General features: G+C 51.4%; 1 protein-coding gene across 3 annotated transcripts; it reads right to left on the bottom strand.

The window, feature by feature from the left end:
* Positions 1-492: 492 nt before the first annotated feature.
* Positions 493-13,060, bottom strand: PIF1 (PIF1 5'-to-3' DNA helicase). 3 transcript variants are annotated; one of them, XM_043471683.1, is made up of 13 exons: positions 12,952-13,060; positions 7,018-7,648; positions 6,071-6,203; positions 5,860-5,985; positions 5,607-5,760; positions 5,401-5,515; positions 5,219-5,325; positions 3,930-4,069; positions 3,449-3,555; positions 2,435-2,522; positions 2,133-2,278; positions 1,329-1,520; positions 493-1,114 (listed from the first exon to the last, which is right to left on the bottom strand). In XM_043471683.1, exons 2-13 carry the CDS (start codon positions 7,627-7,629, stop codon positions 1,055-1,057), a joined length of 1,980 nt encoding a protein of 659 aa, XP_043327618.1. In that variant the 5' UTR covers positions 7,630-7,648; positions 12,952-13,060; the 3' UTR covers positions 493-1,054. The 3 variants fall into 3 exon arrangements, with proteins under 3 accessions (XP_043327618.1, XP_043327617.1, XP_043327619.1); XM_043471682.1 differs by lacking the exon at positions 12,952-13,060 and adding an exon at positions 8,379-8,497; XM_043471684.1 differs by lacking the exon at positions 12,952-13,060 and having other exon boundaries at positions 7,072-7,629.
* Between the last annotated feature and the right edge of the window lie 712 nt (positions 13,061-13,772).

The raw sequence follows: 13,772 nt of genomic DNA, 5'->3' as shown, positions 1-13,772 counted from the left end.
CTTCTTGCACCTTGAGAGCATATTCAGCCTCTTGCCAATGGCTGCAGGCCCTGCAGGGGAGACCAAGCTCAACCAGCAACATGCCCACCTGTTGTGTAATGGTGATTCACCTTGTCATTTCACTGTGGGTCAACAACTCAGCTACCTCAGTTTTGCGAAGTAGCAAGTGATACTAACAAAACCTCCCATAAGGGTGCTGTGAGCTCAGCCATCAAGACATAATAGACACCTCTGCGTAAACAGGCAGGGCAGAGGTAAGCCTCCCTGGAAAGGGTTAGCCAGTGTCTCAGGCAGGGGTTCTTTATGTATTTATTTTTTGGCTACGTCAGTCGGCATGCAGGATCCTAGTTTCCTGATCAGGAATCAAATCCACACCCCCTGCAGTGGAAGCACAGTCTTAACACTGGACCACCAGGGAATTCACTAGGGGTTCTCAAAGGGAACAGAAGACTCAACAAACAGCCTTCACACAGTTTACCAGTTTATTTGTCCTAAATAAATAAAGTCGGAGAATATCCATACTCCCACGATGTCTTTCCCAAAAGAGCAGCTTAAGATATAGATGCATATTTTTGCAGCGCGTGTTCTCAAGTTAGGCTCAGGAGAGTGTTTGTCCTGGCTTGTGCAGGACTGGATCTGGCTATGAAGACTCTCCCCAGGTTCCCTTCTCTGCTTCGGACCTGAGTCCCCTGCTAGGACCCCTACGTCCTGTTCCTCCTCTTGGAGCACCTGCCGCCTCTCCTCTCTGTGGCTCACAGGGAGCAGCACCCACAGCTGTGTGGCCCTGTGGCCGGCCGCTCGCAGAGAGCTCTGTCCTGTATCACCAGCTACCACTGCAGGCCCCTTGCCAACCCCTCACCCTGGAAGTAGCTCACCCAGGGCAAAGGGAGAAACTGAGGCACAGCTGGCAAATGGATGGAAAGCTGGCCGGAGACTGAGAGCCCCCGACAAAGGAGGAAAGGGACACTGACCACCCTCCCCCTGGGATCCCCCAGGGCCTGGCTCCCTAGCGAGCAAGAGGAGGGGAGACCACCCTTTGTCTTCTCTTCGCAGATCAAAGGTTCGGGTCCACGTTCTCCTGGTCTGAGGTTCCCTCCTCATCATCTGGGGACTCCTATATCAGAGCCAGAGAAACCCACTCATGGGCTCGTACCATCCCCTAGAGTCACAGCTGGAGGGCCAGCATCTCCTTCCTCCTGCCCTCGCCTCCAATGGAGCCAGAGGAGGCTCTGCCACCCCCACCCCAGCGCTCTCTGGCCTTCCCTTCCTCCTAGCTCCCAGGCTACCCACGGCCACATTCCGCCCACCATTGGGTGACTCCCTCTTACCAGGCTGAGGGCCCCATTCTGCCGCAGGGTAGCATAGAAGCTCAGCACGCGCGGGTCACAGCGAACCACCATGGGGTCAAAGTCCAACACGCGGAGGCCCTGCAGGCTGCGGGCCCGGGAAAGGGCCACGTAGGCCTGGCCGCTGGCAAACACACGGCCCAGAGACATCTCCACACAATCCAGGGACATGCCCTGGGGAGGGAGAGACAGGGCTGGAGCCACCTCAGCCTGTATTTCCCTTGTGCCCAAGAAGCTGACCCTACCTCCACCAGCCCAGCTATAGCCCCTGATCTCCTTGCCCTGTTCATAGAGTCTGAGCCAGAGAGACAGGACGATGGGTGTCTGAGTAAGGGGGTGTCCAGGAAATATGGATCCAAGATAAGAGCAGAGGGATAAGGGTGAAATGAAAGAGCTTAGGTCTGGGTCAGACAGGCATGGAAATGAGTTTTGCTCTGCCTGGCACTATATGTATGACCTTGGATGAGTTACTTAATTTCTCTGACTTTGGTTTCCTCTTCTGTAAAACAGAAGTGATTATTACAACTATACCTCACAGAGTGGTCATAACACATTAAAATTAACATATCCAATAGTGGCTCAGAAAATGGCAGAAGAGAAAAGAAGGGAAATATATGTGTCCAGGAAAGAGATGAGGCAGGATGGGAAATGTACTAAAGAAAGGTTTATTCTACAGCTGGTCTGGAACTTTCCATCACTCCCAAGGCCTTTAAGACCCCCACCCTTCAACGTGCCAGGCCTATCCTGCCCCCTCCACCCTGCCCTGCTGCCAACCCCTGCACTCACCTGGCTCTTGTGAATGGAAATGGCCCAGGCCAGCTGCAGGGGCAGCTGCTGCCGGCTGAGGAGATGGCCCCCTGTAGTCTGTACCGTCCAGCGGTCAGCACGGATGACCTCGGTGACTCCACACAGGAACCGGACCTGGGGCAGCCCTGGGGGAGGTGTGGGGAAGGCTCACCTTTCATTCCCGCATCAGGACTCCAAGGTGAGGCCTGTCCTCACCTTCCCACACTAGCCTTTTCCTCCATATGCTACCCCTGGGGCCCTGCTGCGAACCCGAGCAGTAGGACTGCTTCCCCGCCACTTACCTCTCCCCTCGGCCTCGAACCCGACTACCACCCCTCGGGCACCATTCACCAGGCCCCGAGACACTGCCAAGTTCTTCACCAGCATCACCTGCGAGGGAAGGAAAACTGGATGCATAGAGAGCCGCGCATCCCTACGCCTGGTCTCAGCTCCAGGCGTTGCTGCGGTGGTTCTCTGAGGCTGGGGGCTGTCACAGAGGGGCGCTGAGTCGAGGGATCCCTGGAACAAGCTGCTTTATTTCCCTAGGTTTCCCCTTGTGTCAAAGGAGAATGACGTTTGCTCAGTTTGCCTTAGAAGGAGGGGATAAGGAATAATAAGGTGACAGGGCTTTGACAATGACCATGTCTATGACAGGTTATGTTTATGAACCTCAGTCTTGAGTGATTGCCTTCTTCCAACCACTGTGTCTGCAGTTCCCTGTGAGGGCCCTTTGAAACCTAAGGAAAGGCCCCTATTTGGCTACCCTCACTCTCATGGAAGGAAGGAGAGACTCACAATATAGGGTGCACTACAGAAGGCAATTGTGTGCGGTAGGTATTTTACTCTGAATTTGTTAATATTTTTGGCTGCGCTGGGTCTTTGTTGCAGTGCATGGTATGGAGCGCCAGCTCTAGAGCAGGTGGGCTCAGTAGTTGTGGCTGCGTGCTCTCTAGTTGGAGTGCTCAGGCTCAGTTGCCCCATTGCATGTGCAATCTTAGTTTCCCGACCAGAGATTGAACCCACATCCCCTGCACTGAAAGGCAAATTCTTAATTATTGGACCACCGAGAAAGTCCCCTCCTCTGAATTTAGAGATGAGGAAACCCAGCTTCAGCAAAGGAGAGTGGTCTGTCTAAAGCAACACTGCTTGGAGCTCCAAGTGGAAGAAGAGGAAAGCAGTGGACAATAGAAGACAGAAAGGCGGGAATGAGTTTGTTGTGGTCACAGGTGGGTCTTCTGGCCATGGAGCAGCCTGTACAGAAGGGCAGTGATCCGGGAGGCCCAGCTCTCAGGGTCTATGTCCCGCTTCCCACTCACCTGGGCACCCAGCTTTAGCTGAAGGAGCTGGCTAACAGGACACTGGGCATCCAGGGTCCGGGCTTGCTCAGGGTCACTGTCCATGGCCTCAAAGCTGTGTACTTCACCTGGGGAAAGAGTCGGGAAGATAGACTACAAGTCACTCACTTGTGATTCAATTTCCAAAAAACCACATATTAGCCTAGGGCATGGGGGAGGCAGTGAGGACAGCTCAGGCCTAGCTGGGGCTCTGAAATCAGAGGCCTGTTCAAGTCTCATTTTTAGTGTTTACTGGCTGAGTGACTTTGACCCAGAAAAGGTCACATCTCTCAAAGTCACAATTACATTTGCAGATGTAGGGGACTTTATGGCTGTAAGGCTAGGGACCAAGATATTCAAATGACACCAGGAGTCCAGGCTGCCTGGAGTGGGGGGTAAGGTGGAGATGTCTGCCTGATGGCCTTTTCTAGCTGGTCTGGCCTAGCTCCAGCTCCCTGCTCACCTGGCAGTTCCTGCAGCTGCCTCTCATTGGTAAGGGCCACATCATCCTGGTGGGTGCAGAGCCTTGTGGCCACAATCCCATCTCGCCCCACCTTGTGGGCAGCTGTAGCCCGGAGCTGGCGGGTGACTTCATCTGAGCACCTGTGGAGGCCAGGTTATCAGAGCAGAGCCGAGCTGAACACCAGGGAAAGTGGGGCACGTGGCCCACACGTGGCCCACATGTGGCCCACGTGTCAGGCCATGGACCAGGCCTGGGTACTGGATGCAGTAGCAGAGCAAGATTTGCTGGTTCCCAGGCTGGCCAACTTGTTTCTTCCTCACTTGGACCCCAGACATGGAGCAATGGTGCCTTGACTGTGATCAGGGGCGGGCACCCTTCCCTGTGTCTGTCCTCAGATTGGAGCTACTGCCCTCCTGAGGAAGTTGGATCTGATGAATGAGCATGGGCCAGAGATTTAGAGACGCAGATGAGGCTCTGAGGTTGAGGCTGATACCCTATAATACTGGCACCCTATCATCAGATCACCCTCCAGGCTACAATTTTCTAGTCCTTTGCCTGCTGCCTTACAGGGAAGAAAAAAAAAAAAATCTAGCCTGTGTTTCTATTTTCCCCATTTCAAGTCTTCCTCCTGGGGAAGACTGGGTGCTGCAGCAACTCAAGTGGGAGGAGGGGGCAGAAGTTGCGACCATCTCTGACTGCTCTGCCACTCAGCCTTCCTCCTGTCCCCTACACCGCTGGTGTGTGCCGCGCACTTCCTACCCGCCTCCTGGAAAGCCTCTCCCCACCACCACCACCCCTCCCCAGTTTGACTTGGGTCTCAAGGCCCAGCTCTGGCTCATTTCTTCTGCCCTCTTGGCCTCCCTTTCACTCCCATGTTAGAGCAGCTGTAGCATCTCAACCTTTCATCCTTGCTGGGGTGGGATCACGTCTGCAACCTCTCCTTCCGCACCAGTTGACCCCATGGACTCTAAGAGTAGAAGGAACTTGGGTTTCGGCGTCAGACCCGAGTGCAAATTCCAGCTCGGTCACTTATTAGCCATGACTCTGGGCAAGTCACTTCACCTCTTTGAACCCTAGTTTCTGCATCTATAAAATGGGAGTGTCTCTATCTGCCCATAATTCCCTGAAATGTACTCTGTGCCAGGCCCTGTGCTGGCTGATGCTCACAGAGTGACCGTCTCGTATGGGGTCATGAAGCACTTCTCTCCCTTCTCTGGGTTCCTGTGCTCCTCTCTGATCCATGCTTGGATCCTCATCCAGTGGCCCCTTCTCTCTTCACCAGGCCCCACCTGCCCAGCCGCACAGCTTGCAGCAGAGAGATGAAGGTCTTGTCGGTTTGCCTCCACACCTCAGTCAGTTCCAGGGTCACTGGGACACACCTCCTCCAGCTCTTGGCCTGGTGGGGGCAAGGTGGGGGAGTCAGGGAGCAGAGCAGACCCCCAGGGGGTTAGGGCCAGAGGGCAAGCAGTACCTGGAAGCAGAACTGCGGGAGCTGGGATCCCTTGGTTACAGGTGGCAGCTGCAGGAAGTCCCCACAGATAATGAGCTGGATCCCTCCGAATGGCTTATTCTGCTGCCGGACAGCTCTGCAGAGGAGCGCGGGGTGCTCTAGGGTCTGGGGTGGTTGGGTTCCATCCGGAAGACCACCAGAACCCGGTCCTCATTGCACATACTGACCTGGCCACGGCCTCCAGCTTGTCAAACAGGTCCGCTTCCACCATGGAGATCTCATCAATGACTAGCCGCTGGCAGTTCAGCCAACCCTGCCGCACACCGGGCCGCTGGGCCAGGGCCACACACTGGGCCAGGGGAGCCTGGCCTGAGCCAATGCCTGTGAGGGACACTATTCAGCCTGGGCTGAGATCCCAGCACTGTCTCAACCCACCAGCCTGGCTTGCTCCCAGTTTAAACCCCAGGGGCTCTCACTTACCTGCAAAGGCATGGAGGGTAGTACCCCCGATGTGGCAGGCTGCCACCCCAGTGCTGGCAGTGGCCACAGTGCCCGTGGGAGGCAGTGAGCCCAGGATACGTTTCAGCAGATAAGACTTCCCTGTCCCTGGGCAGAGGGCAAAGTCAGGGCCGCTTCTCCTCCATCCCAGCGCCCCTCTGTTCTCCCCATACCCACTCTGCTCCACCACTACCTGCACTCCCAGTGAAGAAAATGCTCTGGCCTTTCAGGACAGCCCTCAGGACAGCAGCCTGTTCCTTGGAAAGCTCTGGTTTGGTGGGGGGCAATCTCAGCCTCTTCACAGGCAGGGGCCACCTTGTGACTTCCTGAGGTGGGGGAGGGCTGTTTCAGGACCTCCCCACATCTCCTCGGCATCACCCCTTCCCTTCTTGGTCTGGTAGCCCTTTGTGTCTCTGCTGGCTTCTCTCCTTGGAGCCCTTGGGAAGGCTTGGCTCACCTGGAGATCTTGCCAGTAACCACAGGGGTCCAGGTCTCTCCCAGAGGAAGGGATCAAAGCTGGATCTCTACTGACTCTGGGTTCACCCCTAGCATCCCCTGTCTGCAGGTCTAGATTCTCCTCAGTGTCCTCTCCTGGGTTTCCTAACTCTCCTGGTCCTCTCATCCATCCTTCCTTCTCACAACTCTTCCTGTCACAATCTGTCTCTCTGACCTAAAATCTCCCCAGCTAAACCCTGCTTAGCTGGGGCCCCTTTTTTCCCCATTTCCATCTTCTCTCCAGATTAGTCTCAAACCCCTGTGGTTTGTGATCCTTCAGTTCCAGTTTGCGAACACTGTCACATCCACCAGACTTTGTCCCCCAACACCTCTCCCCCATCTGATTGGACCTGTGGGCTGCCCCTAACACAGCTGATCACTTTATTCTCTCCAAAACCTCCTCTCCTCCTCTAGGAGGACTTCATTCCTACATTTCTTCTGAAGCACCTTCTCTGCTTTCTCTTTTAACGTGACCTAAGCCCACTTTCCTATTCTCATTGCTCAGTCTCAAGGATTGCACTATGAGAAACGCACGCACAATTCCCATATTTCCGTTAGTCTCAGAAGCCTGATGAACATCGCCTCTGAAGTAATTAGAAGCCATCTCAAATACCACCACCATCTTCCCCCTAAACTTGGGCTTACTCGGTCTCTTCCATCTCCCGTTCCCCAAGGCGACCCCCGTTTTCCTGTCCTCACTGTGCTGGGCTTGGCTCCCGCCCGAGGTTCCGTGGGCCGCTTCACCGGCGTGGTATCTGTGACCCGGGTGGCCGCCACGCGCCGCAACTCCTCGGGCTGCACGGGGCTGATGCCGACGAAGTCGCGGGGCCGCGGGCCAAGCAGCTGCGTGCGGGCGGAGGCCGGCCCGGGACCCGGGGCCGCCGCCAGCTTGAGGCGCAGCGTACGCAGGAAGCGGCGCAGGCGGTCTGGAGGGCAATCCGAGAGCAGCAGCTGGACCGCGCTGGCCCGGGGAGTGCTGTCGGCGGGGAACCGCAGAGTGCTGCGCCCGGCGGCAGCGAAGCGGGTGAAGAGGCGCGCGGCGCGCACGGGGAAGCAGCGCGGCCGCCCAGCGGGCCCGGGCGCCTGCAGCCTCAGCATCAACTCGCGGCGCTCGTTACGACCCAGGCTCAGCTCCGCGGTGCGTAGGGACTGGCGCCTTCGCGCCTGCCCACCGGGGCTCAGCTCCTCCACAGCCACACGGCACCGCAGTTCTCCATCCTCGCATTCTGCAGCCGCTGCCTGGGTGCCCAAAAGCATCGCCACCGTCTCTGCAGGTCTGGAAAAGACCGGAGCACAGGCGTCACAGGGACTCAGGGGACATCATAGGTGGTACAGGAGTCTGGACAGGGAGCCCAGGCAAAGCCACAAAGGGTCCCAGGGCTGTCACTGGTAACATAAAGAGATCACGGAGACTGTAAAAGCACCCTGGGGCAAACCGGAAAGTCTCCTAGACATTTTTCTCCCACACAATAATTTCCAGAGCTGCGGATGGGCACCGTCAAGCGCACCCAGGATTGGGAATCTCTGCTGTCCGACAAGAGCCACAGAAGGGAGCCCCTGAACAGAAAAGAAGCTTGCGTCTAAGAGACCCGGGGGGGGGGGGCACGGGAATCTTGAGTCCTCTCCGCAAGGAAGCAGGAGACTCACTTGTGGAGGTAAGCAGGATTGACATGTTATCAGCGCCTTCCCTCTCCCAGCTACTTTCACTGGTTTATATGTAGCCAAGCTAGTGTCACTATTTCCCATGTACAGAAGTGGAAAACAGGCTGAAAGAGACCACAACGGCTGGTGGGAGTCAGAGATCGTGTGATTCGGAAGCTCTCGTGCTTCCCATCTCTAAGGTGGGGTGGAAGTAGAAAATATTTGGCTACGGAAATAGCGGAGGGACCCTGGCTTCAGGGAACCAGTCCATGCGCCATCTGATTCATTCGTATGCACCCTCCCGGCAGGGACCCCTTGAAGAAGAACGTTCTGCCTCCCACGTCTGGGATCAGGTGGACACTCACTTGTGCCAGCACTCGGACGAACCAGTTGAGAAATGTCGGCCTGCAGGCAAAAGAAGCACACTGGAAACTTTCAAATTCTGGGAGTAGAGAATTATCCTATCACCTGCAGGAGCTTTAAATTTTCTAGCCAATCAGAGAAAGCGGGCGTGACAAGGGGCGTGTCTTTCTGTGTTTCAACCCTCAGAGCTTGGGCTGTACCAATAGCACGCCAGGGGAAGGAGGCTTATTGTGGTGGCGGAGCATACCAAGCCGCGCGGACGAGTGGATGTGGTGGGAGGGGACGGAGACTGCAGCTGGGCAGCGCGTGGATTAGTGTCACCAATCGCGTCCCTGAAGATTTATATTCAAGACCTTGCCTCCAACGCAAACTCCCTCCTCTCTAGCCCTCACACAGCGGCTGAACTTGGCTTTGGGGAAGAGCTGCCTCGGATCCCTCCCATCTCTGTTTACACTCACGGGACCTTTGTCCATTTCTGGGCAGACTGCCCCCCCCCCCCCCCCCCAGCCCTCGCCCCCTGACTGAGACCTGCTGCTCCTGCTGCCCCCACCCCCAGCTCCTTCCACGCCTATCGGTCTTTGTGTCATTTTACTCATGTCTTTCCCATCCGTCTGAGACACATCAGTGAAGAACTGAGACCTGTGACCAAGTGCTCAGAGGGTACAAGGGAAATGAGCGAGCCTCTGTCTTCAGGGAATGCGTATCCCTCTCCTTGTACTGAATGCATAGGAAATTTGTTTCTCATTTTCTTTTCCCTCATTAAATCTTGGAATGACAGAGCTAGAAGGCATCTTACAGGTGAGTCAGCTCGCTCATTTATTGAATTGCCCACATTTTTCAAATGAGGAAACCAAAGCTCCAAGAAGTTTTACCAGATGTCACATAGCTTATAGATAGCAAAAGAAAGCCCGGAAGCCAAATCTAAGCCTGTTTATCTACTACACCACGTTGCTCCCAGAGAGAGAGAGAGAGACAAAGAGAGAGAGAGAGAGACAAAGAGACAGAGGCTGGTCTAACCTGGTGAAGGGAGTCCAGGCCTGGACTGGAATCTTAGCTCCTGAAAGGCACTGTGTTACACCAGATCTGCAGGTTTGATGTTACTCTAAGCAAGTTTCCTTAATGTCTCAAGCCTTTGTTTCCTTATATTTAAAAATGAAGGAAGATGAAGATGTGATGATTGCATAACTATGACTTTACTAAAAACCATCAAATTATTTGCTTTAAATTGTATGGTATGTGAATTGTATCTCAATAAAACTGTTAGAAAAAATAAAATGAAAAATATTTTTCCTCTTAAATGTTGTTTTGACATATGACTACTAGTGGCACAGAATAAGTTTTAATATCACTGTTGTAAACAGAATAATGATACCCCCCCAAATATGTCTACATCCTAATCCACAGATTCCTTTTGTATGTTACTTTACATAGCAAAAGGGACTTTGCAGATGTGATAAATTAAGGATCTTGACATGGGGAGACTACCCTGGGTTGTCTGGGTAGGCTCAATTAGAATTCTTATAAGGGAGGCTAGAGAATCAGATGGAGAAGGAAATGGCACCCCACTCCAGTACTCTTGCCTGGAAAATCCCATGGACAGAGGAGCCTGGTAGGCTGCAGTTCATGGGGTTGCTAAGAGTCGGACACGGCTGAAGTCACTTAGCAGCAGCAGCAGAGAGTCAGAGGAGATATGATGAATAAGTGGACATGTGTGTGTTTGTGAAAGAAAGAGAGAAAGGCTGATTTGAAGATGTTAATGCTAGCCTAGAAAATGGAAGAAAGGGACATGAACTAAGCCATACAGGATACAGGTTTCTTGAAGCTGGAAAAGGCTAGAGGAAGTGGGTTCCCCTCTAGATTCGCCAGAAGGAACACAGCTCTTGATTTTAGTCCAGTGAGACACATTTTAGGCCTCCAGAACTGCAAGATAATAAGTTTGTCTTGTTTTAAGCCACCAAATTTGCGGTAATTTGTTACAGTGGCTATAACAATAAGAAACAAATACAATCATGAGCTAGGAAATGAAAGCTGGGATTATGAAAGTATGTGTCTATTTCCAAAGCCTATGTTCTCTCTTCCCACTACCCTGTGCTCAAGAGTAGCCCCAGCACACTCACACAGCCTGCTCCCTTCTCCCTTCTCTCTGTGTAGTACCCCAGACTGGTTCTAGAGAAAGCATGGAGACTTCCATATGAATTTTCCCCCAGTATTTTTTTCTTTTGGACTCACCATGCAGCTTGCGGGATTTTAGTTCACCAACCAGGGATCTAAACCAGCCCCTTGCAGTGAAAGCCCCAAGTTATAACCACTGGACTGCAAAGGAATTCCCTCAATTCTTTTTTTTAATTGTAAAATATATGTAACATAAAATTCACCATACTGTTTTTCAGTATACAATTCATTACCATTAACTGCATTCAAATATTGTATAACCATCAACACTATTTCCAGAAAAGTTTCATTATTCTGAAACAGAAACTTTGTATCCATAGACCAGACATCCTGGAATGTGAAGTCAAGTGGGCCTTAGGAAGCATCACTAGGAACAAAGCTAGTGGAGGTGATGGAATTCCAGTTGAGCTATTTCAAATCCTGAAAGATGATGCTGTGAAAGTGCTGCACGCAATATGCCAGCAAATTTGGAAGACTCAGCAGTGGCCACAGGACTGGAAAAGGTCAGTTTTCATTCCAATCCCAAAGAAAGGCAATGCCAAAGAATGCTCAAACTACCACACAATTGCACTCATCTCACACGCTAGTAAAGTGATGCTTAAAATTCTTCAAGCCAGGCTTTAGCAATACATGAACCGTGAACTTCCAGATGTTCAAGCTGGTTTAAGAAAAGGCAGAGGAAACAGAGATCAAATTGCCAACACCTGTTGGATCATTGAAAAAGCAAGAGAGTTCTAGAAAAACATCTATTTCTGCTTTATTGACTATGCCAAAGCCTTTGACTGTATGGATCACAATAAAATGTGGAAAATTCTGAAAGAGATGGGAATACCAGACCACCTGACCAGCCTCTTGAGAAACCTGTATGCAGGTCAGGAAGCAACAGTTAGAACTGGACATGGACCAACAGACTGGTTCCAAATAGGAAAAGGAATACGTCAAGGCTGTATATTGTCACCCTGCTTATTTACCTTATATGCAGAGCACATCATGAGAAACGCTGGGCTGGAGGAAGCATAAGCTGGAATCAAGATTGGCAGGAGAAATATCAATAACCTCAGATATGCAGATGACACCACCCTTATGGCAGAAATTGAAGAAGAACTAAAGAGCCTCTTGATGAAAGTGAAAGAGGAGAGTGAAAAAGTTGGCTTAAAGCTCAACATTCAGAAAACTAAGATCATGGCATCTGGTCCCATCACTTCATGGCAAATAGAGGGGGAGACAGTGGAAACAGTGGCTGACTTTATTTTTCTGGGCTCCAAAATCACTGTAGATGGTGATTGCAGCCATGAAATTAAAAGACGCTTACTCCTTGGAAGGAAAGTTATGACCAACCTAGATAGCATATTAAAATGCAGAGACATTACTCTGTCAACAAAGGTCCATCTAGTCAAGGCTATAGGTTTTTCCAGTAGTCATGCATGGATGTGAGAGTTGGACTATGAAGAAAGCTGAGCGCTGAAGAATTGATGCTTTTGAACTGTGGTGTTGGAGAAGACTCTTGAGAGTCCCTTGGACTGCAAGGAGATCCAACCAGTCCAACCTAAAGGAGATCAGTCCTGTGTGTTCATTGGAAGGACTGATGCTGAAGCTGAAACTCCAATACTTTGGCCACCTGATGCAAAGAGCTGACTCATTGGAAGAGACCCTGATGCTGGGAAAGATTGAGGGCAGGAGGAGAAGGGGACGACAGAAGATGAGATGGTTAGATGGCATCATTGACTTGATGGACATGAGTTTGGGTGGACTCCGGGAGTTGGTGATGGATAGGGAGGCCTGGTGTGCTGCGGTTCACGGGGTCGCAAAGAGTCGGACACGACTGAGTGACTGAACTGAACTGAGACAATAACTCCCATTCCTCTGTTCTCAGCCCCTGGTACCCCAAATATGTTATTCTGAAAATACATTACAACATGTACAGAAAGATTGAAAGACTTTTACAGTGAACACCATATACCTACCATCAAGATTCTACAATTAATATTTGCTGTATTTGTTTTGTGTATTAGTCGCTCAGTCGTGCCTGACTCTTTGAGGACTATAGCCTGCCAGGCTCCTCTGTCCATGGAATTCTCCAGGTAAGAATACTGGAATGGGTTGCCATTCCCTTTTCCAGGAGATCTTTGCAATCCAGGGATAGAACCAAGGTCTCTGCAGATTCCTTACTGGCTGAGCCATCAGGGAAGTATTTAACACATCTATCCATCCCTGCATTCATCAATCCATCTTTTGTGATGCAGTTCAAAGTTGCAGACAACAGTATATTTCACATCTAAACACTTCAATATGCATAGAATTAGCTAGAGTTTATGCTTACCTTTTTAATGTAAACTTTACATATAGTGAAATGCACAGAATATACAATATGTATTCTTGTGTGTACTGGCTTCTTTCACTCACCATGATTTTGAGATTCATCCATGTTGCTGAGTGTATCAGTAGTTGGATCCTTTTTAATGCTGAGTTGTGTTGCCTTGTATGGATATATTACAGTTTACCCATTTTCTTGTTGATGAATATCTGGATTTTGTGGTATTTATGCTTTATTTTCTCTTGGAAAAATACCTAGGTGAAAAATTGCTGAGTCTTGGAGTTTACATTTAGTCTTATATGAAACTGCAAGAGCTTTTCCCAAAGTGGTTGTCTGCCCACCAGGTTAACAGTGAGTCCTTGGGCAGAGGAAAGCTGGACAACGCTTAGCGGTGGATTAACGGTCCTCAGGCTCCGCCCTCCTCCCCGCCCCAGCGCCACGGGTCTTCAGCTGGATCTTGATTGGCTGATGAAAAAGGGGGGCGGAGGCAGAGGAATTGCTCACATCTGTGACCGGACTTCCTCCCTATCGGCTTTGTGCAGCTTTTGCATCCGCAGGTCTTCTGCTCACTGCTGCCGCCGCGGGGTCAGTTCCAAGTGAAGCGCAACACAGCTCGCTGGTCTCCCCGCCTAACCCAAAGCCTGGTTTTAACATAAGCTGTCTGGAGGAATGGATTTTCTTTATCATGACATTTCCTCCTCCAGAACTCTCTCTGTTCATCTTATCTGCTTTCTCCCACTTGGCGGTCTCAGTCCAGTCTCCGACTCACTAATAATGACGACCTCAGCCCAGAACGGGGTGGTTTACTAATTGCACTGTTAGGCGTTTTCTCTTTTGATACATAAAAGAGCCAGCCCTTCCCCTTTCTGATCCTTTCTCCTCGTGCTCTCTCCACCTTTACAATCCTAGG

This window comes from Cervus canadensis, chromosome 6 (assembly GCF_019320065.1).
Source record: "Cervus canadensis isolate Bull #8, Minnesota chromosome 6, ASM1932006v1, whole genome shotgun sequence".
NCBI lineage: Eukaryota > Metazoa > Chordata > Mammalia > Artiodactyla > Cervidae > Cervus > Cervus canadensis.
The sequence above is the reverse complement of the archived record's forward strand: the minus strand, read 5'-3'. Positions and strand labels throughout refer to the sequence as shown.